The sequence below is a fragment of the Labrus bergylta genome, chromosome 1 (assembly GCF_963930695.1).
Source record: "Labrus bergylta chromosome 1, fLabBer1.1, whole genome shotgun sequence".
In the NCBI taxonomy this organism is placed as follows: Eukaryota; Metazoa; Chordata; class Actinopteri; order Labriformes; family Labridae; genus Labrus; species Labrus bergylta.
In genome coordinates this window covers 34,334,233-34,362,102 of record NC_089195.1, presented here as the reverse complement: position 1 = coordinate 34,362,102, position 27,870 = coordinate 34,334,233, and the positions used below count along the sequence as shown (strand labels likewise).

The window sequence follows — 27,870 nt, the reverse complement described above, 5'->3', positions numbered from 1 at the left end:
CTTAGAAATCTGACAGGCCATCCCAGGTGCCACCTCAAACATCCTAAACTGTAATTGGCTATTTGCCCTGTCAGGGGCGGGGCTTATCTTAACACCAACTTTTAGGTCTTTTTTGCAAAGACTTTTAGTAGTAATTGTTTCAAATCAATGTAATTTATTTTCTTTTGTTTGGACTTCAAATTGTAAAATAAATACGTCAGTGTCCCAGTCGGGCCACCCCAGTCAAAAAAGTCTGGACACGCCCCTGTTTACAAGACAATCTGTGTCTTTATGCAACCAGGTAAACAACTGTTTTTGTACAACTTCTTACTCTCAAAGTGTATATATTATTATATAAGGTTATAGATATGCTACTGTGAAGAAGATCTCACATCCTTTCATGTATCTCCGCTTCTGTTTTTTCATATTGCTCTAACATATGCCTTAGTTTAGTTCAGACTTTCAGATGCTAAGTCCCGCCTACTCTGAATTCCTGTTGGCCGAATCACCTCTCAATCAATCCTTCCCCGGCAGACGTGGGTTGTGCATCATCTTAGTTGGTCAGAAGCAGTACAGGACGACGAGTGAGCTGTCTCTTAGTTCAGTAAAGTTATTTACTCCTGCATTATGTGGACAGTGAGAACCTGACACTCAAATATTTTCCTGTCTGAATAATAAATGCTGTGTGTGTGAAGTTGAAAATAAAGTTCTTTGAAAACAAATCCGTCTCAGGAGATTTTTTACTGATGCCTCATGGCAGGGCTGTGTCCAGAATCTTTTGAGTGGGGTGAACCAACCGGGGCTCTGACTCATGCAAGGGTGGCATAAAGTTTGTGTGCACACACAAATGTATAAATTGTATCTATTTACCCTTTCTATCTTTACTTATCATATCTACTTTTGGAGGAGGGGTTGCTCATTTTCTCTACATACACTTCTTGAGATTTTCGTTGAAATTGTCTGTAGGTCCTTCATTGTTCTGACTTGTTTGTCGCTCAGGTTCACCTTGTCACATCGACCTTGAGAAGATTTGTTTTGTAGGCACATTATTTAAATCGTTTGAGAGGACGTCTTAGGTCATCTTATTATGCATGCAAATGTTTTGTCTTTTGTCTTGTTATGAGTTCAACACAGAGAAGATAAAACGCCGCTCTCACTGCTCGCGGAAACACACCGAACCAGGATGGAGAGGATTCTCTTCACAGCGCTCATTCTGATCAGTGTGAGCAGTTTGTCAGCAAAACATGTTTTCATAGATCTTTCCAAAACCTGGCCGGACGCTCAGACATACTGCAGGAAACACCACACCGACCTGTCTCCCATCTCCAATGAGGTGGAGTATCAAATGTTCAGACGTTTATTTTTTGAAGAATCCAGGATTGAACATGGGATGGATCGGCCTGTACCTGAATGTGAAAAGTCCTTCTCAGTGGTCGTGGTCAGGCGGAGCAAATGCTACCAGAATAGATTATGTCTCATTCAACCCATCAGTGGGCAGATACATGATTTGGAAAGAAAATGGATTATACTCTTCCCTTCTCGATTACGGTTTCTTCTGCTTCAACCTGATGGTGGATGAGGTGAAGAAGACCTGGGAGGAGGCTCTGGAGCACTGCAGAGAGACTCACACTAACCTCACCAGCCTGAACTCTGAGACCGAGCGGCTCCTGGCCCTGAGCGAGATCCAGCATGACCGCATCACCAAGCGGGTGTGGATCGGCCTGCGTTTCCTTGGTGATCGCTGGCTGTGGGTGGACGGTGACCCTCTGGTGTACGAGGCCTGGCCCGAAGGAGACCAGGAGCACCAGTGTCCTCTCAGGAAACGCTGCGGAGCTCTAACCAAAGAGGGACACTGGGAGAACTGGGACTGTGAGGAAAAACTCCACTTCATCTGCTATTGAATCTCAGTCATTAGCGTCATAGCCAGAAACAGCTCTTATCTTCACTCATTATATTCTTTCTTTATTTTGTTGGTGTTTTTCTTATCCCAAATGATTTGTAGAAATTTGGTTCCAACATCAAATTGAACTGAAAATGTGTGTTATTACTTTTTTTTTTTTTTTTTAATAAGGAAGTCTATGGAAGTCATTGCTGAAACATACTATCTCAGAAAATGATATGTCCTCAATGATTCAAACTTTCCAGATTGGTTTTCCAGCTTTATATCGTTAACATACTCAAATATGATATCTTTAGCGCTATCATGTAATCAGATGTGATGTGTTGTTTTTTTGGTTAAAGTCTGATAAGTCAATAACAGTGAGAGTAGGATGACAATGTTGATGGGTTATGAAGATGACATCAATCAGACCTAGTGATTTAAATAAAGGATCATACTTTAAAAATACAGTTCAGGTTCCTTTCTTGTGAAAAGCCTCTTTAAGGAAACTCATCCGCGTTAGCCTGTTTCTGTTTCTCAGACAATCAGAGGTTATAAAATAAGAAATGCTGCCAATGTAAACTGCTTTACAAGTAGAGGGGCGGCCAGAAGTGGCATGCCCCCCCCCCCCCCCTTAGAAATCTGACAGGCCATCCCAGGTGCCACCTCAAACATCCTAAACTGTAATTGGCTATTTGGGGCGGGGCTTATCTTAACACCAACTTCTAGGTCTTTTTTGCAAAGACTTTTAGTAGTAATTGTTTCAAATCAATGCAATTTATTTTCTTTTGTTTGGACTTCAAATTGTAAAATAAATATGTCAGTGTCCCAGTCGGGCCACCCCAGTCAAAAAAGTCTGGACACGCCCCTGTTTACAAGACAATCTGTGTCTTTATGCAACCAGGTAAACAACTGTTTTTGTACAACTTCTTACTCTCAAAGTGTATATATTATTATATAAAGTTATAGATATGCTACTGTGAAGAAGATCTCACATCCTTTCATGTATCTCCACTTCTGTTTTTTTATATTGCTCTAACATATGCCTTAGTTTAGTTCAGACTTTCAGATGCTAAGTCCCGCCTACTCTGAATTGCTGTTGGCCGAATCACCTCTCAATCAATCCTTCCCCGGCAGACGTGGGTTGTGCATCATCTTAGTTGGTCAGAAGCAGTACAGGACGACGAGTGAGCTGTCTCTTAGTTCAGTAAAGTTATTTACTCCTGCATTATGTGGACAGTGAGAACCTGACACTCAAATATTTTCCTGTCTGAATAATAAATGCTGTGTGTGTGAAGTTGAAAATAAAGTTCTTTGAAAACAAATCCGTCTCAGGAGATTTTTTACTGATGCCCCATGGCAGGGCTGTGTCCAGAATCTTTTGAGTGGGGTGACCCAACCGGGGCTCTGACTCATGCAAGGGTGGCATAAAGTTTGTGTGCACACACAAATGTATAAATTGTATCTATTTACCCTTTCTATCTTTACTTATCATATCTACTTTTGGAGGAGGGGTTGCTCATTTTCTCCACATACACTTCTTGAGATTTTCGTTGAAATTGTCTGTAGGTCCTTCATTGTTCTGACTTGTTTGTCTCTCAGGTTCACCTTGTCACATCGACCTGGAGAAGATTTGTTTTGTAGGCACATTATTTAAATCGTTTGAGAGGACGTCTTAGGTCATCTTATTATGCATGCAAATGTTTTGTCTTTTGTCTTGTTATGAGTTCAACACAGAGAAGATAAAACGCCGCTCTCACTGCTCGCGGAAACACACCGAACCAGGATGGAGAGGATTCTCTTCACAGCGCTCATTCTGATCAGTGTGAGCAGTTTGTCAGCAAAACATGTTTTCATAGAGCTTTCCAAAACCTGGCCGGACGCTCAGACATACTGCAGGAAACACCACACCGACCTGTCTCCCATCTCCAATGAGGTGGAGTATCAAATGTTCAGACGTTTATTTTTTGAAAGTTCGTTTTGGTTTGAAGGATGGATCGGCCTGTACTTCAATGAGAAAAGCCCCACTAAGTGGTCGTGGTCAGGAGGAGCAAATGCTACCAAAACTGATAGATTTCCATTCGACTCACATGGCAGATACACGGCTGGGCACAAGAATGGTTTTTACCATACCTATAGGCAAGATGCCCGTTTCTTCTGCTTCAACCTGATGGTGGATGACGGGAAGAAGACCTGGGAGGAGGCTCTGGAGCACTGCAGAGAGACTCACACTGACCTCACCAGCCTGAACTCTGAGACCGAGCGGCTCCTGGCCCTGAGCGAGATCCAGCACGACCACATCACAGAGCGGGTGTGGATCGGCCTGCGTTTCTTTGGTGATCACTGGCTGTGGGTGAACGGTGACCCTCTGGTGTACGAGGCCTGGCCCGAAGGAGACCAGGAGCACCAGTGTCCTCTCAGGAAACGCTGCGGAGCTCTAACCAAAGAGGGACACTGGGAGAACTGGGACTGTGAGGAAAAAGTCCACTTCATCTGCTATTGAATCTGTCATGTTATTAATGTTTTAACAGAGGTGGGCACAGTGAATAATTTGTTTTAACTTCCATTCATTCGTAAAAAATCAATTTTATCGAAAAAAAAAAAAATCCATCAGTTTTTCGCCATGTCAATAGATCCGAGTTCTTAAGATGATGATTTAGAAATCTCAAAAGTACACACGTGTCTGGATGAAAATCTACAATTAACAGAAACTTTTTTGACATATCATCACCGTCTTCACTCTAGCAGCAGTTTAAAGTAGAAACTCTAGATGTTTGTACAACTCAAGAAATGGAGCAAGGAGCATTACATGGACTCAAAGTGTTGGTTCTCTTTGGATAGAGATACAAGCAGTCAAGTAAATATTAGAGGAACTCCACCATCTGTCCTTTAAATTGATAAAATGCCGTCATTTTCATGGCATGGTCTTGTCGACCTTATAAAATACAACTTGACGGCTTTCGACATCAATCCTTCATCCGAAAGTCAGTTGGGTTTTATTCCTTTGTCATTTTACCAAAAACTGAAAATAGTGAAAATGAAGGCTTCTCTGAAAGGAACACTTCCTACTTATCACATGTATCTCTGCAAAACAAGATCAGAATGTCACCAAAATTGGACTGCTTGTGTTTGTCTCTTTCCATTTCTATATTTCTGTATATCCATCTTTTCCACTTTTCCAAGCTCATCGCAGTCCCGGACTGACAGAAAGCTGCTCAACATGAGTCTGGTTCTACTCGAAGTTCCTGCCTGTTAAAAGAAAGTTTTTCTTTGCCACTGCTACTTTGCTAAATGTTTTAACACATGTAGTCTCTTTATATAACATATGTCAAAAATAGGTGATATAACTATAAAAATGAATTAATGAACACAAATGGTCAGTGTGAGTTTCAAAATGAAGTTACTATACCAGCCTTTTTTTTATTTTGCTGATTTGTTTGTCACTCGAGATAGACAAAGCTGCAGCATCTCTTAATCTCCACCTTGAGATAGTTTGTTCTGTTGGAACATAATTTGAATAGTTTGAGGAGACGCGTAAGGTAATGTTTAATTGTATGCAAACGTTTCTTATCCACACCGAGTGGGTGTGGATCGGCCTGCGTTTCCTTGGTGATCACTGGCTGTGGGTGAACGGTGACCCTCTGGTGTACGAGGCCTGGCCCAAAGGAGACCAGGAGCACGACATCAGCATGACATCAATCAGACCTAGTGATTTAAATAAAGGATCATAATTTAAAAATACAGTTCAGGTTCCTTTCTTATGAAAAGCCTCTTTAAGGAAACTCATCCATGTTAGCCTGTTTCTGTTTCTCAGACAATCAGAGGTTATAAAATAAGAAATGCTTCCAATGTAAACTGCTTTACAAGTAGAGGGGCGGCCAGAAGTGGCATGCCCCCCCCCCCCCCGCCCTTTCTTAGAAATCTGACAGGCCATCCCAGGTGCCACCTCAAACATCCTAAACTGTAATTGGCTATTTGCCCTGTCAGGGGCGGGGCTTATCTTAACACCAACTTTTAGGTCTTTTTTGCAAAGACTTTTAGTAGTAATTGTTTCAAATCAATGTAATTTATTTTCTTTTGTTTGGACTTCAAATTGTAAAATAAATACGTCAGTGTCCCAGTCGGGCCACCCCAGTCAAAAAAGTCTGGACACGCCCCTGTTTACAAGACAATCTGTGTCTTTATGCAACCAGGTAAACAACTGTTTTTGTACAAGTTCTTACTCTCAAAGTGTATATATTATTATATAAGGTTATAGATATGCTACTGTGAAGAAGATCTCACATCCTTTCATGTATCTCCACTTCTGTTTTTGTATATTGCTCTAACATATGCCTTAGTTTAGTTCAGACTTTCAGATGCTAAGTCCCGCCTACTCTGAATTGCTGTTGGCCGAATCACCTCTCAATCAATCCTTCCCCGGCAGACGTGGGTTGTGCATCATCTTAGTTGGTCAGAAGCAGTACAGGACGACGAGTGAGCTGTCTCTTAGTTCAGTAAAGTTATTTACTCCTGCATTATGTGGACAGTGAGAACCTGACACTCAAATATTTTCCTGTCTGAATAATAAATGCTGTGTGTGTGAAGTTGAAAATAAAGTTCTTTGAAAACAAATCCGTCTCAGGAGATTTTTTACTGATGCCTCATGGCAGGGCTGTGTCCAGAATCTTTTGAGTGGGGTGACCCAACCGGGGCTCTGACTCATGCAAGGGTGGCATAAAGTTTGTGTGCACACACAAATGTATAAATTGTATCTATTTACCCTTTCTATCTTTACTTATCATATCTACTTTTGGAGGAGGGGTTGCTCATTTTCTCCACATACACTTCTTGAGATTTTCGTTGAAATTGTCTGTAGGTCCTTCATTGTTCTGACTTGTTTGTCGCTCAGGTTCACCTTGTCACATCGACCTTGAGAAGATTTGTTTTGTAGGCACATTATTTAAATCGTTTGAGAGGACGTCTTAGGTCATCTTATTATGCATGCAAATGTTTTGTCTTTTGTCTTGTTATGAGTTCAACACAGAGAAGATAAAACGCCGCTCTCACTGCTCGCGGAAACACACCGAACCAGGATGGAGAGGATTCTCTTCACAGCGCTCATTCTGATCAGTGTGAGCAGTTTGTCAGCAAAACATGTTTTCATAGATCTTTCCAAAACCTGGCCGGACGCTCAGGCATACTGCAGGAAACACCACACCGACCTGTCTCCCATCTCCAATGAGGTGGAGTATCAAATGTTCAGACGTTTATTTTTTGAAGAATCCAGGATTGAACATGGGATGGATCGGCCTGTACCTGAATGTGAAAAGTCCTTCTAAGTGGTCGTGGTCAGGCGGAGCAAATGCTACCAGAATAGATTATGTCTCATTCAACCCATCAGTGGGCAGATACATGATTTGGAAAGAAAATGGATTATACTCTTCCCTTCTCGATTACGGTTTCTTCTGCTTCAACCTGATGGTGGATGACGGGAAGAAGACCTGGGAGGAGGCTCTGGAGCACTGCAGAGAGACTCACACTGACCTCACCAGCCTGAACTCTGAGACCGAGCGGCTCCTGGCCCTGAGCGAGATCCAGCACGACCACATCACAGAGCGGGTGTGGATCGGCCTGCGTTTCCTTGGTGATCACTGGCTGTGGGTGAACGGTGACCCTCTGGTGTACGAGGCCTGGCCCGAAGGAGACCAGGAGCACCAGTGTCCTCTCAGGAAACGCTGCGGAGCTCTAACCAAAGAGGGACACTGGGAGAACTGGGACTGTGAGGAAAAAGTCCACTTCATCTGCTATTGAATCTGTCATGTTATTAATGTTTTAACAGAGGTGGGCACAGTGAATAATTTGTTTTAACTTCCATTCATTCGTAAAAAACATCTATTCTATGGAAAAAAAAATAATCCATCAGTTTTTCGCCATGTCAATAGATCCGAGTTCTTAAGATGATGAATTAGAAATCTCAAAAGTACACATGTGTCTGGATGAAAATCTACAATTAACAGAAACTTTTTGACATATCATCACCGTCTTCACTCTAGCAGCAGTTTAAAGTAGAAACTCTAGATGTTTGTACAACTCAAGAAATGTAGCAAGGAGCATTACATGGACTCAAAGTGTTGGTTCTCTTTGGATAGAGATACAAGCAGTCAAGTAAATATTAGAGGAACTCCACCATCTGTCCTTTAAATTGATAAAATGGCGTCATTTTCATGGCATGGTCTTGTCGACCTTATAAAATACAACTTGATGGCTTTCGACATCAATCCTTCATCCGAAAGTCAGTTGGGTTTTATTCCTTTGTCATTTTACCAAAAACTGAAAATAGTGAAAATGAAGGCTTCTCTGAAAGGAACGCTTCCTACTTATCACATGTATCTCTGCAAAACAAGATCAGAATGTCACCAAAATTGGACTGCATGTGTTTGTCTCTTTCCATTTCTATATTTCTGTATATCCATCTTTTCCACTTTTCCAAGCTCATCGCAGTCCCGGACTGACAGAAAGCTGCTCAACATGAGTCTGGTTCTACTCGAAGTTCCTGCCTGTTAAAAGGAAGTTTTTCTTTGCCACTGCTACTTTGCTAAATGTTTTAACACCTGTAGTCTCTTTATATAACATATGTCAAAAATAGGTGATATAACTATAAAAATGAATTAATGAACACAAATGGTCAGTGTGAGTTTCAAAATGAAGTTACTATACCAGCCTTTTTTTTATTTTGCTGATTTGTTTGTCACTCGAGATAGACAAAGCTGCAGCATCTCTTAATCTCCACCTTGAGATAGTTTGTTCTGTTGGAACATAATTTGAATAGTTTGAGGCGACGCATAAGGTAATGTTTAATTGTATGCAAATGTTTCTTATCCACACCGAGTGGGTGTGGATCGGCCTGCGTTTCCTTGGTGATTGCTGGCTGTGGGTGAACGGTGACCCTCTGGTGTACGAGGCCTGGCCCGAAGGAGACCAGGAGCACCAGTGTCCTCTCAGGAAACGTTGTGGAGCTCTAACCAAAGAGGGACACTGGGGGAACTGGGACTGTGAGGAAAAACTCCACTTCATCTGCTATTGAATCTCCGTCATAAGCGTCATGACAACAGCTCTTATTTCACTCAACATAGTCTTTCTTTCTTTGGGTGTTTTTCTTCTTCCATATGGTTTGTAGAAACTTTGCTCCAGCATCAAATTGAACTCCTCATCCAGAAGATGCGCGCGATCACTTCGTCTTTAGGGCGGATCGGGAAAATAATTCAGGTTCTGGAGTTTGAAACCACCCTGTCCACATGAACCAATAACTGTACTGCACAATTACTTAAAAAATAATTTAAAAAATGCAATATAACTAAGTGTAATATCCAAATCGCAAAAACCAGCAGTTGTGTGATAAAGGTAAAAGGTATACATGTTAACATGTTTGATTGTGTCCTAAAACTTAAACCCTATCAGTGGTGTTGTAGTACTGGAAATCCGTCTTTGTCTCAAGACCGGCCTCCACCTGTTTTTTGCATCTAATTTTTGCATATTGCCTTTATCTAACACCTGAGGTTTCTTTTTTTTAAGATTTATTCTTGGGCTTTTTGTGCCTTTATTATAGAGATAGGACATTGGATAGAGCTGGAAATCAGGAAACGAGAGAGTAGGGAATGTCATGCGGGAAAGGAGCCACAGATGGGATTTGAACCTGGTCCGCCTGCTCGGAGGACCATAGCCTTCATACATGGGCCACCAGCGCCCCACACCTGAGGTTTCTGCTTGTTTAGGACTAGTGAACCCCTCACCACCACGAACAGGAACACCCCTCCCAGGGGTTAGAGCAGAGTGTGGCTGTGTCAACATTTGTTATAACTTGGGGCTATACAAATAAAGATTGATTGATAGTTTCATTGATTGTTTGAATGCATTCCCTGGAGGCTCCACCTTGTGGGCAGCATCAGAATTACACTCAAAATATTCACACATCCTGGCTCAACATGTAGGAAGACCTGCCAGTAGAGAGTTGCAATAGTCAATGCGTGATATCATAAGAGCCTGTACCAGGAGCTGTGTAGCGTGTTCTGACAGGTAAGGTCTGATCCTCCTGATGTTGTACAGGGCAAATCGACATGACCGGGCAATCGAGGCTACTTGAACCTTAAAAGTTAGCTGGTCATCAATCATGACACCCAGGTTCCAGGTAGACTTTGTGGGCATGAGTTAGATTGTTCCAAGCTGGATATTGATGAGATTCTTGCAGCGACTGTAACATTGTCTGGCGGGAATGACAGGAAGAGCTGGGTATCGTCAGCATAGCAGTGGTATGAGAAGCTATGAGAGAGGATTATTGAACCAAGTGAGCTTAAGTATATGGAGAAAAGAAGGGGACCAAGCATTGACCCTTGGGGTACCCCTGTGGATAAACTGTGCGCTTTGGACACTTCTCCCTTCCACGACACTCTAAAAGATCGCCCAGAGAGGTAGGACACGAAAACACAACTAAAATGCTACTGTGCTTTTTTTTAGTCTCTATTGAAGGATGATATCAGTAAAAAAGTAATCATTAACTTTACGGACTTTAATGTTATTATATTATTCTCAATCAGCTCCGGGAGCTCCACGATCAAGGGAGCTGATAAATCAGTGGGCGGAGATTTTCACAGGTTGATCTCTAATCTCCAACATAATCTGTTCCGGAGCAGGTTAGATGTGACGCATAAGTTACCATGGCGATATAACTAGGTAAGAAGTGGACGACCTTCGTAGGATTGAAAACCAAGGGTTAACCCTAAAGTGACCTCGCTATCTCCAAATCCTGCTTCGTAGTTCAGGCCCCTGGTCAGAGTCAGGTTTTGATGCATTTGCACAGCAAGCATTATTTATTCTTCTCCAGATAACCTCCAGACACAGGAGACACAAACACAGATGGGTTTTTCATACCAGGTGTGTCTGTAGGGAACCTCAACATGACCTGTGAGCATATGAAGAAAAACATCAGACTTTCTTCACCTATGAAGGTCAAATGGAAATTTAACTAAGCAAAATTGTTTAGGGAAATACTTGACGGCTTCACTGACTTCAGTAGGAGACTTGCAAAGTTAGTAAGTCCAGCGTCATGGTTCATTTTACTTTTGGAAGTCAAGCGCGGCTCCATAATCCCATCACGTTGCCGCCACCTGTGACTCTGTTGAAACCATCCTGGGTCACGAAACTACATCATTAATGATGTTTCCACACATGCACAAAACTCCTTGAGTTGAGCCGCATGTGAGAACACGAAGGTCCAAATATTTCACCTAGACTGAACCCCAACTTTTTACCTGCAAGGAGTCAGGATGAGCTGATTTGTGATTGCAGCACACAGAGGTTTTTAGTCGCAAGGTGCAGAACAAAGCGTTACAACATGTCACAAAAAGTAAGGACATTTGTGTTTGGTAGATTAATTTGTTGTAACAATGCTTCTTGGCAATACATCATATACTGTTGGAAAGCCTGTTTATTTCCCTTTTAAATGGTGCCTCATTTTTAAGGAACATGCATTCTTGGGAAAAGCAGCAGAGTTGACTAGACGGGTTGCGCCCCTTAAAAACTTAATTGTGAGGAGAAGATCGTAAAGAATTAGAAACCACAACTCTGAATGAATTAATAACAGAAACGCCTTATAATATTCAGAAAGTTATACAAAGTGGCCTGCTATCAGGAGGAATCCAATCTCTTTGTTCTCCTCAGAAGGGAAAAACTGTCCATCCATTATCAATAGCGCTATTCCCAGCCACACTCACATTCACACTAGGGGTAATGTAGAGTCACCAGTTAACATAACGAGCATGTCTTTGGACTGTGGGAGGAAGCTGGAGTACTCGGAGGGAACCCACACATGCCCGGGGAGAAAATGCAGACTCCACACAGAGAGACTCCTGTCAGCAGATGAGGCCTTGCTGTGAGGCAATAACTCTAACCACCGCACCACTGTGCAGCCCGGGGCAAAACTAATTTATATTGTTTTTAACTTTTACACTTTAAAAATGTCTTGACAATCAATCTAATCACTTCTTTCATGTTGGGAGGATAAAGTGTTGAGTTTTAACAGCAGGTGCATCACATTAACTAGATCAAGGTGAAATGAAAATACATTTGCAAAGCAAAGTTGAGGATGTGAGTGAAGGTGACATCTGTGACATCACAGACGTACACTAGCATATATATGAGGAGGCAACAGAGGAGGGAGCCGTCGCAGTGGAACCCGAGCCTCACCTGTAACAGAAGACGCTTTGAACGCTTCCTCGCAATTATCTGTAAAATTCAGCACCATGCAGATTGTCGTTTTGAGCATGCTTTTAATTGTTACTGTGTCAGCACAGTTTGGAAAGCATGTATATGTGGATATTCCAAAGCGATGGCAAGAAGCTCGAGACTACTGCAAAGATAAATACACTGATCTTTCCCCTTTCACTACACCATTGGATCAAGAGAGACTGAAAAATGCAACAATGGACAAATTGAATTCCAAAATGACAAAGTTGGCCTGGATCGGCCTCTACAGAGACAAGGAACAAAAGTGGAGGTGGACTGGAGAAGAACTCGCAACAAATATACAAACATGGGCTGATGGAGAACCTCTGGACAATGAGACATTTGCTGCGACTTACTGGCATTGTGACCGAAAAGGGTGGCATGGTGTCAGATCAGATAGAGAAATTCCCTTTTTCTGCTTCAACCTGATGGTGGATGACGTGAAGAAGACCTGGGAGGAGGCTCTGGAGCACTGCAGAGAAACTCACACTGACCTCACCAGCCTGAACTCTGAGACCGAGCAGCGCCTGGCCCTGAGCGAGATCCAGCACGACCACATCACAGAGCGGGTGTGGATCGGCCTGCGTTTCTTTGGTGATCGCTGGCTGTGGGTGAACGGTGACCCTCTGGTGTACGAGGCCTGGCCCGAAGGAGACCAGGAGCACCAGTGTCCTCTCAGGAAACGCTGCGGAGCTCTAACCAAAGAGGGACACTGGGAGAACTGGGACTGTGTGGAAAAACTCCACTTCATCTGCTATTGAATCTGTCATGTTATTAATGTTTTAACAGAGGTGGGCACAGTGAATAATTTGTTTTAACTTCCATTCATTCGTAAAAAAAATCTATTTTATTGAAAAAAAACTAAACCATCAGATTTTTGCCATGTCAATAGAGCCGAGTTCTTAAGATGATTTATTAGAAATCTCAAAATTACACACGTGTCTGTATAAAAATCTACAATTAACAGAAACTTTTTTGACATGTCATCACCGTCTTCACTCGAGCATCACTCCAGAAATTCATGTAGGTGACGCAGCACTTCACAATAAAAGCACCGGGGCAGAGAAGGGCATTTTGGCTCGTTATCCAATAAGCTCTCTGAACTGCAGCAGGCGCTACGCTCTTGTTCATCATGAGTGAGCAGGTTTTTGATGTTAACTTTGCTTCTTTAGTAATATTTCAACGTCTAAAATGCCAAATATTTTGTTTCGTCAATTGTTTTTTAGTTGTAATGGTCATGATTTTAACACTAGGCATGCTTCAAGAAGTTGTTTTACACTTCCACCCTCAAACACTAACGTAAGACAACGTACTGTTATGCATCGAGGCATGAAGATGTGGAATGATCTTCCATCAGATTTTGCAGACGATCTCCTTGGTGTGTCAGGGCCTTTACTCTGCATTGTTTAAGTAGGAACAATAATTATAAGATTTGTCCAACACTGTATTTTATTGATTGCATAGATATAACGTGAACATATGAGAGATTTCCTTTTTGACTTGCAATAGGTTCTTGATGTTTTTGATTTGTACTTTGCCTGTTAGTGTGCTGTCATTTATTCTATTTTTGTATTTTTATGTTCCGTCTTGGACTTTCAATAATTTAATTTGTGTGGCTTATGAAATTCATGTTTGTATGAGTGGACCACAGGAAGAGTAGTTGCTAATGGGGATCCAAATAAACAAATAAATTACAGTGTAAAAATTGAATTTCCCCTCACAGGATTAATAAAGTATATCTTCTTCTTCTTCTTCGATTTAATCATGTCTATAAACCCCTCTATTTCAGCCCTGCTCAGAACAGGCTGTTTCTGTGTCTGTGCCTTTAAATATGTAAATGAGCTGTGTCTGACCACGCCCCCTCTCTGGAAGGGTTTGGGTGTCTGGCTTTCTCACTCCATGTCCTATTGTTTACATTGAGAAGGCAGACTCAGAGGGCAGAACAAACACCTAGCTGTGGGAGTGTCACCCACCTGGGGGAGGGGCTACTGCCCTTTGTGATGTCATGAAGGGTAAAATCTGGTATCATGGTAACTCTAACAGAAATAAATCAAAACCTAATCTGAATTTGAACTCGTTCAAAAAGTCAAAAATTAGATGTTTTTTTTTTTAAATCACAAACTTTATTGACATTAAAAACCAGGCGGGAACAGGAACAGCATCCGTCTGAGCAAACACCTGAACAGACCGAATACCTACAATAACAATGAGCACGTACAATATAAAGTCGCAGTAACACAGGAGCAACGACTACAGGAGTGTGGTGTTTGGGTGAAGAGACTTCCAGGTGTGATTTATGGCACGTGTACGTGTAGGGCACAGTTAGACACAGTTTGTGTTTCACCATAAACACTGAGGCAAACAAAACTCAAGTTATCCTCTTGTAATAAAACCTTCCATTATAACACAAATCACATTTTAGAGCGCACACTGTCCTCATAGTGTTTACTTCAGAGAACGAGATGTTTCTCTTCAGACATTAACTTCTTTAAAGGAGCAATATGTAAGATATCTACTGAACTTTAAAGTGACCTTACTATATGATCAGACATTAAGGAAACATGCTATGTTGAAGTGCTGGCTTCTCTGACAACAATGCAGCAGCCAGTATGTCCTCCTTCTAACTTGCTGCTCCTGAAGGCTCTGGATTTGTTTGGACCAGAGAAGGTAGGCGGTTTTAAGGCGCCCCCACACGGCCGTTTTGGACACCCCTCGGTTTGCCAGATATGAGAGCAGTTATCAGGCCAACAGGTGTTGCAGCGATGGAAGCGGGCAAGAGAAGTGGTTCAGATAGAAGTGATTGTACCCGACCTAAAAAGCCTCTGCATGTTTCTAATAAGCTCCACGAGCAGAAACGTGCTCAAACTAGGATCAATATTGGAGATGCTTTTGAAAAATGGAGAGAGGTTAGAACACAGAAAGGTTTACAGACCCATGCAGAGCTGGATAAACACTGAAGCTTCAGAGTCCACCACATGGTGACCTGAGTGAGCATCCACTCTAGAGAGGAAAGGAGACAGCTCTCTACAATTTAGACTGCAGTACCCATTTTAACCACTAGGTGTCAGAGTTACATACTGCTCCTTTAAAGCTTCACTGCTACTGAGATCTTGTGTTTGGTATTTACTCTATGAATACTTTCTTTTATTATAACTATTATCAATATAACTCCAAAAAATAAATACAATCTACACCAAACGGAGCACTTTACAAGCAAAACAAAAATACAGCTGATAATTTTGTTTTTTTTTCTTCAATATTTACAAGCAGCTTTCGAGATCCATCCAGTGTCAACAATGACTCAGTAAAACTTTTTATAAACACAGGAGAATCATTCTAAAACAAGGTAAATGTTGGTGAAACATACCGACAGTGTTCTAAATAAATCACAGGCGGTAACTCAATGACAGCATGTCACCCTGTTAGTAAGATGAATGTGTAGAACACCCGTTAAGTTAAAACACAGGAACTAATGAACGTGGCATCGCTGTTTTTGACATCGTACATTTTATTTTATTTTAAAAAAAGGCCTTTAAAAGACATAACTCATAAAAACTCCTGGGGGGTATAGTATGAAGCAAGTTCAACAAACCCTGGTCACCTGGCTTCACCAACGCTGAAAAATGAGATCACACAGAGCTGGTTATCAACGTGGTCAGTTAACTCGGAGCTTAATGAGCGTGCTCACAAATCAGAGGCGGAGTCAGCTTCCTGTAAGCATACAGGATCACGAACTGCGGTTGTTAAAATAGTAATAACACTTTTTAAGAGTGCATGTTTTAAAACAACATAATCTCTGTTCATTTAATGAGCGATTGAATTAAAAGGTATTAAAAATGATTTTAAAAACTACGGCCATTTAAAAAGACACTGGCTGCAGGTCAGATTCAAACCCGGGTCGATCGCTTAGAGGACTTTATCCTCTGTAACATGGGGCACGATCTAATCGCTAGGCCATCTGCGCCCCATTAGAAGGCAGTTTAATTAATACATTTTGGGGCGATTCATGCCTTTATTTTGAAAGAAAAGTGGACAGAGTGGATAATAAGCACGAGAGAGGGAGAGAGAGAGAGAGAGAGAGATGACATGTGGGAGAGGAGCTGCAGGTGGGATTCAAACCCGTGACGCCTGCTTTGAGGACTATACCCTCTGTAATATGAAGCATGATCTGAGGCCATCTGCGCCCCGTCCCGTCAGAAGGCAGAGTTTCATACCGGTTGCCCAGAGTTAACCCTGACGTTACCTTGACAACCCAAACAACCTGCTTCGTAGTACACCCCCCTGACCTTACAGCGATAAAAACACAAATAGAAGAACATCTGGTTGTGCTTGTGCAGAGTTAAACTTGCTCCAGTTTCATAAAAACTTTATATTAGCATAGTTGGCACGGCAACAACAGCTTTATTGTGATTTTGTCTACCCACAATGCCGCTCTGTGAGCACTCATGATTGTCGGAGCCTGAAAACAATAAAGTCTGCTTGTTGTTGGCGTTAAAGAAAAGATCGCTCAATCCAAAGCACGTATCATAAATATGTGCAGAGCTCCTTTTGGTTACTTCAGCAGACGGGACACCAGCTCGGAGAGTGTCCCATTTCTCTTCACAGCATTTAAAAAAAAAAAAAACAACTCAGGGTTGTCACGGTTACAGGCCCTCTGGGAAAGGCCTTTTTTAAAGTGCTGGATACACGTCAGAGCGTCCAAATGTAAAAACGAGAGGAGGAATGAGATCACTTCACAGCAGGGAGCGTCACTCCAATCCAAGATTTACAGAAGAGTGTGTGTCAGGTGCAAACTTACACACACAAACATTTAAATACCAACACACACACACACACACACACACACACACACACACACACACACACACACACACACACACACACACACACACACACACACACACACCTGGTTCCTCTTTTCTAAGTTCTTGGTTTTGCTGCTCCTCCTCGACTCCCTCGTTCACTTTCACTTTCAGGACTTCCAGTGAGAAACTTCTGTCAGTCACAAACTCAGACGTATCCGGTCTCGGTCTCGTCACGGCTCTTCAGGATTTGAGGCCCATTCGAGCCATCAGCTGTTCGTAGACAGTCCAAGCCATGGCGGCCATGAGAGTGCGTCGCAGAGACCTGGGTACGGCCCCGCGGAAAAACCCAGCCACGCCGTTCTCCTGAGGGCGAGCGAGGACAGAGAGGGGTTAGATTTGTTTTTGAATGTTACGACGAGCATCACATGCGGTGTGGAATCAACACTCACCTTGTAGATGTAGCGGATAGCGTCCGCCATGCTCCAGTGGGACGGGCTGATCTGAATGTGGGTCTTCACCACGTCTGCAGGCTGTGTGACCAATGACGCCATGACGCCGGCAACCATCCCACAGCCGAAGTTGACCAGCGGGGCGTAGGCCGACGAAGCGACCTCTGACAGAATGAAAACCAGGAATCAAGTATTCACCTGTTCATTGTGTAAAGACGACCTCGATGCCCGTTTGGTCACCAGGAGGTGCCGCAGAATTTGGCAACATTTCAGACAGTGCTGAAGCATTTTGTATTCTCCTCATCTTTTGTTTTGGTCACATGTAGCCTAACCTTTGACCTCCCAATCGTTGTGTTTAACCCTCAGTCATCAGTTTAATTTACGACCCTCTTAAGTCACTAAGGACAAAAATGTCCATTTCCAAAAATCTGATATAAAAATAGAACAAATTGAAAATTTTCCTACTTTTTTCTGCATACATCTCTTAAACAACTTCAGCCCTGCTCAAAACTACCAAACATTCAATCATTTTTAGGAATTTAACTCTTTAAATGCCAGTTTGATTACATGATGTCACTGTTGTTATTTATGAAAAAAAAAAACACAAAAATTAGTTATTTTCTATACGAAAAATATTTGGTGTCTGGGGGATTTTCAGTCATCAGTAAAAATATTGACTTTGATGCATTGTTAGTTTTTGTGTAGCATCAGATTTAAAATGTAGTTCCCTGTTTGGACACTGGAGGGCGAACAAAAAACTGATATAAAAATAGAAGAGATTCATATTTCTTTTCTCTCTTATCTCTTAAACAACTCCAGCCCTGCTCAAAAATATCAAATATTGAATAATTATCAGAAATTTAACTCTTTAAATGCCAGAATCATGTTATCAAACTGGCATTTAAAGAGTTAAATTCCTGATAATTACTCAATATTTGATCGTGTCATGAATTTAAAAAAGCTTCCTGTACATTTTGATGATCTCAGCTGTGATTGGCTGAGGTGGGTGCGTCTCTCACCTTGAGGCAGCGTCTTCTTGGCCTGGCTGTAGAACATGACGTAGATGCCGGAGAACGGAGCGTCCCGGAGCAGCGTTGCGGTCAGGCCCGAGAACAGAGCCCTGAGTCCCTCCGTCTCGTACACGCTCCTCAGGGCGCCGGCCACGCTCACGTAGTTGTAACAGCCGCTCTGAAACGCCATCAAACATGCCAAGTTCACCTCGAAACACAAAGCTACATACTTTGGTTTAAATGCTCCTTTTGTGGTGATTATTCTACAAGTTTATCACAGTCGATGTGTGGAGGTTATAGTCCTCAACACAGCGGACATTTATCATCAATATACTGAAAACAAATGTGTGTAAAGAAAGTCAGGCTCACCTCAAAGCGGGTCTTGATGACAGTGAACGGCAGCATGGAGACGCCGGCCACGGTTCTGGCGCCCGCTCCGAGCAGAACGGCCTCCCCGGCGTTGGGCGCCTGGTCCAGGAAGAAGTGCTGCTTCAGGGAGTAGAAGGTGCTGAAGTAGATCCCCACCCCGGGGATGCAGCGCACAAACGACTGTGAGAGAAAAACACAAGAAGAAGCACACATATCTCTAATTTCAGCTTAATGTGATGATTCAAAGTCTTATTAAACCTTTAAATATTCAACACTTAAAAAAACGAAATCATTTTTAAGCTTTATACGGATGGGAAGCTATTTGTTTGGTTTCATAATAAAGTCCGCCCAGTCTGAGACCGAGTCAAAATGATTTTGATTCTGATTCTGAGACCTTTAAAAAAACGTTTTCTCGAGACCAAGACTGATTTCAGGTACTGCAACACTAGTCTGTACAACATTTTCCGAGTGTCTGTCCGGCTCTTAGAGTCTAAAAGAGAAGAAACACTTATTTAATCTGACAGACGAAGTGAAGGATGTCAAAATCTATTCGATTCAATTTTCAATACCACGTCAGTGTTTCTCAAAATACTGGAGAGGGTCGCCCAAGTATATTTCAGACTTTTTTACGCACTTCTGAGCAGTCTCAGCCCTCAAACTCCTCGACTAATGACTTGAAAACTGAAGGATTGACTACCTGTAACATGACAGTCAGAAAAAACAGTAGGGGAATTTATATGCCTATTGCTAAAAGAGTCAAACAAGGAGCCAGAGGCTATAAAATGTTCATTAAAGACACCAAGCATTTTGGACTTATCAGTGACTTTAAGTGAGTCCTTAACAATGCATGGAGGAAGCTCAATTCCATTTTTATTTCCAGCCAGGGATTTAATTGTCTTCCAGAATTTCAAGGGATTGTTTAGGTTGCTTGAGGTTTCTGTGAGGAAATGATCAGCTTTGGCTTTCCTAATTGCAACTGTGAGAGCATTGTGCATCTGCCTGTAAAGCAGCCAGTCCAAATCCAGACCTGATCTCCTGGCTTTTGCCCATGCTATATTTTGCTCATGAAGTGAGTTAGATAAATCTGGAGTGAACCATACATTATTTCGGCCTTTAACTCTGTACTTTCTGAGGGGAGCGTGCTTGTCCACAATTTTTGTGAAACCATCATAAAAGAATTTCCATGCACTTTCAACATCAGGAATATGATGCGTTTTCTGCCAGTTAAAATTAAACAAGTCTTGAAAAAACCCCTTTTGTATTTCTCACTGAGGCAATAACACGATGGTCACTAATGTCATTTGCAAAAACAGAAGCGGTTGTGTATTTACGAGGAGTGTTTGTTAGAACAAGATCTATTAGAGATGATTTTTCTAGATGTTTAAGATTGGGTCTAGTGGGGCTATTGACAATTTGAAAGAGGTTTAGAGAGTCACAGTAAGCTTTAAAATCATCAGATACTGGTTTTAACCAGTTCCAGTTAAAATCTCCAATAATGACAATTTCATTAAACTTCAATTCTGTTAAAAGCTGCATCAGGGTGGATAGTGCACTGCTGACAGCTGAAGGTGTCCTATAGCAACCAACAACAGTTATATGGAGAGATTTCAATATCTCAAGATCAAGAGCCAACAATTCAAACGGCTTACTCTCTGACTTGGAGAGAAGCACATTTGCATGAAACTTGCTTTTTATATAAATCGCAATATCCCCTCCCCCTTTGGGCCGGTCAGTCCTAAATATATTATAACCATCGATACTAATATCCTTGTTCAGAACAGATTTCAACCAAGTTTCAGATAGAACAATTACATCAGCATCTGTTGAGTTCGCCCAGATACGAATCATGTCCATTTTAGCTATTAAACTGCGTACATTCAGATAGATGAAACCAAGACCAGACCTTGATTTAAAGTCAGCAGGAGTGTTAAAATTTCTAGCAGAATCTGGACCTGGATTGGGTTGCACATTCCCTGAAATCAGCAGCAACAGAACAATAAGACACCTCTGTTTAAGTGATTTGGAGGAGGTATCTTTCTTAGAGTCCTCCAGTACAAAATCACAAGCACAGTTTATGGAAATGGTAAAATTGTCTTGCAAAGCCATTATACTGCGAGACGGGACAAGACCACAGTGTCAGATGAAAAAAAAAGGGTGTAGGGGTAACGATTTATCCAGCGCACAGCCAGATGCACACGTTCCTCGGTATGTTGCATTCATTCGATCTAGGTCCTCCAGAACGGTTGAGTAGGTAGGTTATATAAACTACATTTCACACAGCCGATAGTCCCAGTAGACACAACGTGGTGGACAGATTTAAAGTTTACCGATATTTTATTATAGACTTTACAGAGATGAAAAGTCTAATACACAAAATGACACACAGACGCACTGACAGGTAAAGATGTGCTGCCATCTTATGAAGAAATGTGTAAGTACAACCAACCACCGTATTCAAGGCCTAATATTTAAACACACTGTATTTTTAAAAATCCCTTTATTTTGATCATTATTGAAAATACAAGGGCTGCTGGGTCCTCTGTTTTTGCTGAAATCGTTCTATATTAGCACCACAGACCGTAGACTACAGGTGGTAAGATATGTTGTATTCTGTTAGAAACTGATAGTCTGCAATGTGAGTCATGTCTGCTTTTCTAATATATTTAAATGAACAGTAAATCAATTGTTTTTTGTATCTTCATTTAGGCAAAGAAGAGATAAAAGCAGCTGGTCTGACATCTTCCACAGAGGTGAAGTGTAAGTTAAAATCATCTGTTAAAAGTTATATATCCTGTGATTTCGTTTTAAGTTTCATAAAGAGGATTGTCAAAACAAGATATTGTTAACAATACAGTCTTCAAAATAAAATAAAAATCACAGAGTCATACACCAGCTAAATGTTAAATAGAAAGGTGATGTTTTCTTTCCCATTTTAAAATGAACTGAACCTAAAAATGACTAATTTCAACCTTCATCTGCACACCTGTTCATCTGCACACCTGTTCATCTGCACACCTGTTCATCTGCACACCTGTTACAGAGGTCAGGCTGGGGTCACAGAGTTTGAAGGAACCTCCTCCTTTTTTCACCTGTGCCCGATGCCCTGCTCATCCACTGTGGGAGAAATGACCTTACACCAGCAGCTCTCCCAGATGAAGAGTCCTCTCTGCCGTCACCCAGAGGAGCTGATCGACGTCTGAAGAAGGTGGACAGAGTCTGGAGCTTTGTGACAGTGAACAGTCAGAAGGCTACCATAGTCATCCTCAGATAAAACACAGAGATCCAGGTCAATATTTAATTTATTTTTCTCTACATGATGTTGCCCTGTGTTTCCAGATGCTGGAGGGTTGTGTTGGATTTGCTTTTCCATCATATTTTAACAGTCAAACAATCATCCAGGATCTCTTTACTTTATTTGATTTTTGTTTGGATTCCTTTGTTAAATTATGTTTTATACTTTCTCCTATGTCCCAGCAGTTTGACCTGATGGTCTCTCTTACTTATTTTCCACATGGTTCATGAAGCCAGGAGTTGTTTATTGAAGAATTTTTTTTCATAAAATGTTTAAATAAACTTTTAAAAAATCTGATATGACTGTTTCTGATTAACTGGAGCACTACAACGTGTTGGTCACAGTAAAATAATTTAGCAACAGCAAAGCTAACAGACGAGCTCAGCTTGTCACAGCCGGACTCGTCTGAGATAAATGGCCTTCAAACTTATTTAATATTAAACATTTAAAGCCAATAAGCATAGCAAGATACGCATGAGATTCCATTTCCATTTATTCAATCACACACTTGTCAAACAGTCTGGCATGTTGTGCTGCTGTTTTCAAGAGTTAATAACTGAAGAGAAGAAGACCATCGAGAGAGGACAGGAAACACTCAGGGGACGAGTCCTCCACGTTGTCGGGGGACGAGTCCTCCACGTTGTCGGGGGACGAGTCCTGCACGTTGTCGGGGGACGAGTCCTCCACGTTGTCGGGGGACGAGTCCTCCACGTTGTCGGGGGACGAGTCCTGCACGTTGTCGGGGGACGAGTCCTCCACGTTGTCGGGGGACGAGTCCTCCACGTTGTGGGGGGACGAGTCCTCCACGTTGTGGGGGGACGAGTCCTCCACGTTGTCGGGGGACGAGTCCTCCATGTTGTCAGGGGTTGCTGATGGATCTGAATCTGAGGGCAAAAAACAATCATGGAGTTAAATGTAAAGTATAATGAATTTGACTGTGATGTTTATGCTTCAGACCTGAAATCAGATCTGTCCTCAGGTTCTGCTAAACTTCAGCTTCTAAAGTTTGCCTTTATAAAAAAGTAGCTGATCATGTTTTTTGTTTTCCTATTAAAGACAGGATAACTATTTAAGAGGAAAAACAAATATATAATAAGACATGATGAATCCAATAATATGATCAGCTTTATGAATTTATGTGTTCCTGACACTTTCTATTGAAGATTATTTTAAACTGTCATCACATGGGCCAGCCTGATAAATTAAACTAATGTTAAATATTTTCATGACATAAATTACAATAATTAACTTTTGCCTATGACTTAGTAGCCAGGGATGTGAGCTAACAGGTGAAAACTGAAACAGCAGAATCAACCTGAGAGGCAGAAATCAGAGGCTTGTATATTTTAATATACATAGAGTTTATATTAACTCCGTGTTAGAAAGGACTGTGGATTACTTAGTATGAGTATGTAGGACTCCACCTTCTATCACTTTACCTGATAGAGTGATTCTTGTGTGTCTTGTACATGGAAGCCAATTGTCCTCTCTCTTCAAGTCAGTGTACCTATAGACAGGGACAGACAGATGAGCAGAACCGGTTCATACTGGTTTTTGTTAGCCATGAAAACTTTTATTTCTGAAGCGCAAACACTTCAACACATTTAGTTTAGACAAAACTCACTTTAGACACTAGGTGGCAGTATTTGGCTGTTGTTTAAGTTATTGATCAGTATTTGGGTCAGTTGTTGTATCTGAAGCAAGTTCAACATATCCAGGCTTCCTTTGAGAAAGCTGGTTCAGCAAAGCCAGAAGCCCCAGATAAAGATATCTGATAGCATGAGCTGATTATGAACTTTGTCTGTTAACTCAGGCGTTCTGCTTAAGGCTCTCAGCGTGTCACAGAAAGGGCGCGTGTGAAACGTCTTTTGACCATTCTTATTCACAAAAGCATCAAGTGCAGGCGGTCCAATATGATGAGGTGTGATGATGAAGTTAAAGTGGTAAAACAGGATACTGCAACTGCTGATAAGGAATAAGAAAACAATCCTGCAGAAAAGTATTGTGTTCATTTGTACATGAATGTAATGATTTTACCACACACTGCACCACAGTGTCTCCTGTTGATTTCTTAAGTTACAGATACTCACAGTACAACTGTACAACTGTGAAACTTAAACAGTGAGACATGATTTCAGCAGTGTGAGCAGAAACTGCAGTCAGTTGGATTCTTGTGCTTCATGACAAATATGCAGAAGTAGCTTCAGTATTTGGCTAAAAAAATAATAATTCAATGTACTGATTTGGTGTTGTGTGGTAATTACACATTAAACAAATCAGACAGCCAATTTGTGTGCAGAACCTCACCGGAGCTGGAATCAGAGTCTGGACTGTTGTTTCCTTTGGGCATTGATTTCCTTGAAGACAGAAAGAAGAACAATATAAACATGAACTAGACTTCTTGCAGAACCATAGAGGCTGTTAAACTCTTCTGCTAGTCTGCTTTACAGGATTATAAATTGCTACTAAAATTACTTTGATGCCGATAGCGGTTACAATAAAATGGTCCAATCATATGAGAGATAATTTTACCTTTGAGTCCTATGTGAAGACGTTCTCTTCAGAATCAGCTCTGCAAAGACAAGATGATGGCGTCCACCTTCACAACGTGCTGCTTCAGTCTTCTGGCTTCATCATGGTCACCTACAGGAACACCACAGAAATGCAATCAAAGTACTTCACTTTATTTAAGAATTTCATCTTTTTAGCTATAATTCCTCAAAAAGATTTGACACTGCTTTGTTATTTGAGAGGTTAAAATTTAAGTCTAAAACTAAAAAGTTATAACAAACAAATATGATAATGAAATAACCAAAAGAGCATTTTAAATAGAAATGAATCTCGTTGAACAGAAATAGTGTTAAAAACAGGAAAGTTATTATATGACATATGAATCACATAATCATGGAGCAAAGCAAGAAGAGTATTCTGAACTAATTCTGAATAATCTGAACCAAAGTCACAACAAATCAACTGTAAACTATTGAATTGACTCCTGGTAGTGTGCTGAAGTCTTGAATATTAACTAAAGTGAATTAACACTAAAGTCAACCTGTTGAAGTCTTAAATATTAACTAAAGTAAATTAACACTAAAGTCAACCTGTTGAAGTCTTAAATATTAACTAAAGTAAATTAACACTAAAGTCAACCTGTTGAAGTCTTAAATATTAACTAAAGTAAATTAACACTAAAGTCAACCTGTTGAAGTCTTAAATATTAACTAAAGTAAAATAACACTAAAGTCAACCTGTTGAAGTCTTAAATATTAACTAAAGTAAATTAACACTAAAGTCAACCTGTTGAAGTCTTAAATATTAACTAAAGTAAATGAACACTAAAGTCAACCTGTTGAAGTCTTAAATATTAACTAAAGTAAATGAACACTAAAGTCAACCTGTTGAAGTCTTAAATATTAACTAAAGTAAATTAACACTAAAGTCAACCTGTTGAAGTCTTAAATATTAACTAAAGTAAATTAACACTAAAGTCAACCTGTTGAAGTCTTAAATATTAACTAAAGTAAATTAACACTAAAGTCAACCTGTTGAAGTCTTAAATATTAACTAAAGTAAAATAACACTAAAGTCAACCTGTTGAAGTCTTAAATATTAACTAAAGTAAATTAACACTAAAGTCAACCTGTTGAAGTCTTAAATATTAAATAAAGTAAATTAACACTAAAGTCAACCTGTTGAAGTCTTAGTAGAATATGATCAGCTCGTTTTGAGTACTTATACAAATCATGTTTGGTTCATATTACATTTCACTGTCGGCTGCTGATGTTAACATGTCCGTTCTGTTTCTTTTCTTTAAACAGTTAAGAGACATTATTGAACCAGATAATAACTTTAGTGTTATCTGAACACATGAAGAAATATTCTGCCTCTTCCAATTATTAATGTTACATTTCAGCAGCAGCATCACGGGGAGCAGAAGAAAGACGAGCCTGTTATTCTTACAGTCTGTGCACACTGAGCAGACTGAACGACTGGGAATGTTGAGGAAATTCAAAGTCTCTGTGAAGGTCCTGAAGACTTTTTATTCCGGAGTGGTGGAGAGTGTGCTGACTGGAAACATCACCCAGTGGTACGGGAACAGCACTGTAGAGGGTGCTGAAGTCAGCAGAGCGTACCATGGGTACAACACTCCCCACCCTCCAGGACATCTTCACAAGGAGGAGCACAGCCAGGGCAAACAGGATCATGAGTGATCCCCACCACCCAGGTAACGGACTGTTTACGTGGCTACCCTCTGGCAGGCGCCTTCGACACATCAAGGCGAACACAGAAAGACTCAGGAAGAGCTTCTTTCTTCAGGCCGTCCGGACTGTTAACTCCACTCTCCTCAGATAAAAACTAAACAGAACTAAACAAAACAGAACTGTGATTACATGATGCACACACACCACACATTCCAATCTGCACATTGCACTTTGACACCCTGGACACTTTACACTGTTTACATTATTCTATATTTTGTATATTCAAATATTTCTTTTTTAAATTTTACATTATATTCTATTTTACTGTATATATATGTGTATTAGCAATTTGAGTGTTTATTACATGGCCTTGCGGAACAGTCATTACATTTCACTGCACATCTGTATGAGCATGTGACAAATAAAAGTCTTGAATGTTGAATGTTGAATCTTGAATCTTGACCATCAGAACATATTCTATTTTACTTTAACAGACCGTAAAGTAAAGTTATTGTCGGTAATGCGCAACTATATGCTGCATTTTACTACGGATCTGAGTGTTCGAGCACAGTTAAGTTGTAGTATCATGAAGCACAGCCAGCATAGTTTATCAGGCCATGATAAGAGCCGTTCGAATTCTCTAAAAGTTAAGTAAAGGTGGGTCAATGCTTCCTTTATAACCTCCTTTAGGATACACTGGACCAGATTTGACGCCCCACAATTCCCTGCATCCGACCGTTCACGAACGTTAACGATGACAGAAAAGGGAGATCATAAGTTACCGGTGCAATAATATGCCTTGAACAACTTTCAACAATCTTTAACCCGTAGGTGAACTGTGAACGTTATGCTGATGTCGTAAAACGATCAAAGTGAGTTTAACTTTTATTGCAGCCTGTGCTCAGTTTGCAGTCGTTATTTATCCACTTTGAGTGTTTTGGCAGCCGTAAGCGATATCATAAATCAGGTTAAACTTTCCTTCAGTCACAGATGCTGAAACCCTCGCCTTGATTAAGGGTCTTGAGATATTATGCAAAACCATATAATCAGATTATAATCACCATAAAAAAACATCACCCTGTCTTTCAGGTAAAAAGGGATCAGAGACATCTTGAGCCAGATGATGTTTTATCCTCGACTAATGACTTGAAAACTGAAGGATTGACTACCTGTAACATGACAGTCAGAAAAAACAGTAGGGGAATTTATATGCCTATTGCTAAAAGAGTCAAACAAGGAGCCAGAGGCTATAAAATGTTCATTAAAGACACCAAGCATTTTGGACTTATCAGTGACTTTTAAGTGAGTCCTTAACAATGCATGGAGGAAGCTCAATTCCATTTTTATTTCCAGCCAGGGATTTAATTGTCTTCCAGAATTTCAAGGGATTGTTTAGGTTGCTTGAGGTTTCTGTGAGGAAATGATCAGCTTTGGCTTTCCTAATTGCAACTGTGAGAGCATTGTGCATCTGCCTGTAAAGAAGCCAGTCCAAATCCAGACCTGATCTCCTGGCTTTTGCCCATGCTATATTTTGCTCATGAAGTGAGTTAGATAACTCTGGAGTGAACCATACATTATTTCGGCCTTTAACTCTGTACTTTCTGAGGTGAGCGTGCTTGTCCACA

The 27,870-nt window shown here is 40.9% G+C and overlaps 1 protein-coding gene across 1 annotated transcript; it reads right to left on the bottom strand.

Moving 5' to 3' along the window:
- Positions 1 to 15,606: 15,606 nt before the first annotated feature.
- On the bottom strand, positions 15,607 to 18,979 carry LOC136180396 (mitochondrial glycine transporter B-like). The gene is made up of 4 exons (XM_065959774.1): positions 18,752 to 18,979; positions 18,392 to 18,560; positions 17,373 to 17,536; positions 15,607 to 17,286 (listed from the first exon to the last, which is right to left on the bottom strand). The coding sequence occupies exons 1-4, from the start codon at positions 18,962 to 18,964 to the stop codon at positions 17,164 to 17,166; spliced, it is 669 nt and encodes a 222-aa protein (XP_065815846.1). The 5' UTR covers positions 18,965 to 18,979; the 3' UTR covers positions 15,607 to 17,163.
- Between the last annotated feature and the right edge of the window lie 8,891 nt (positions 18,980 to 27,870).

Bases quoted from the DNA above. Each gene is read 5' to 3' on its own strand.
- LOC136180396 (XM_065959774.1), bottom strand. From the start codon at position 18,964: ATGTGTGCTTCTTCTTGTGTTTTTCTCTCACAGTCGTTTGTGCGCTGC. The intron at 17,537-18,391 runs GTGAGAGACGCA...TCATTCTGTCAG, and splicing joins CAAGAAGACGCTGCCTCAAG to AGGTCGCTTCGTCGGCCTAC. The intron at 17,287-17,372 runs GTGAGTGTTGAT...GCTCGCCCTCAG, and splicing joins CTATCCGCTACATCTACAAG to GAGAACGGCGTGGCTGGGTT.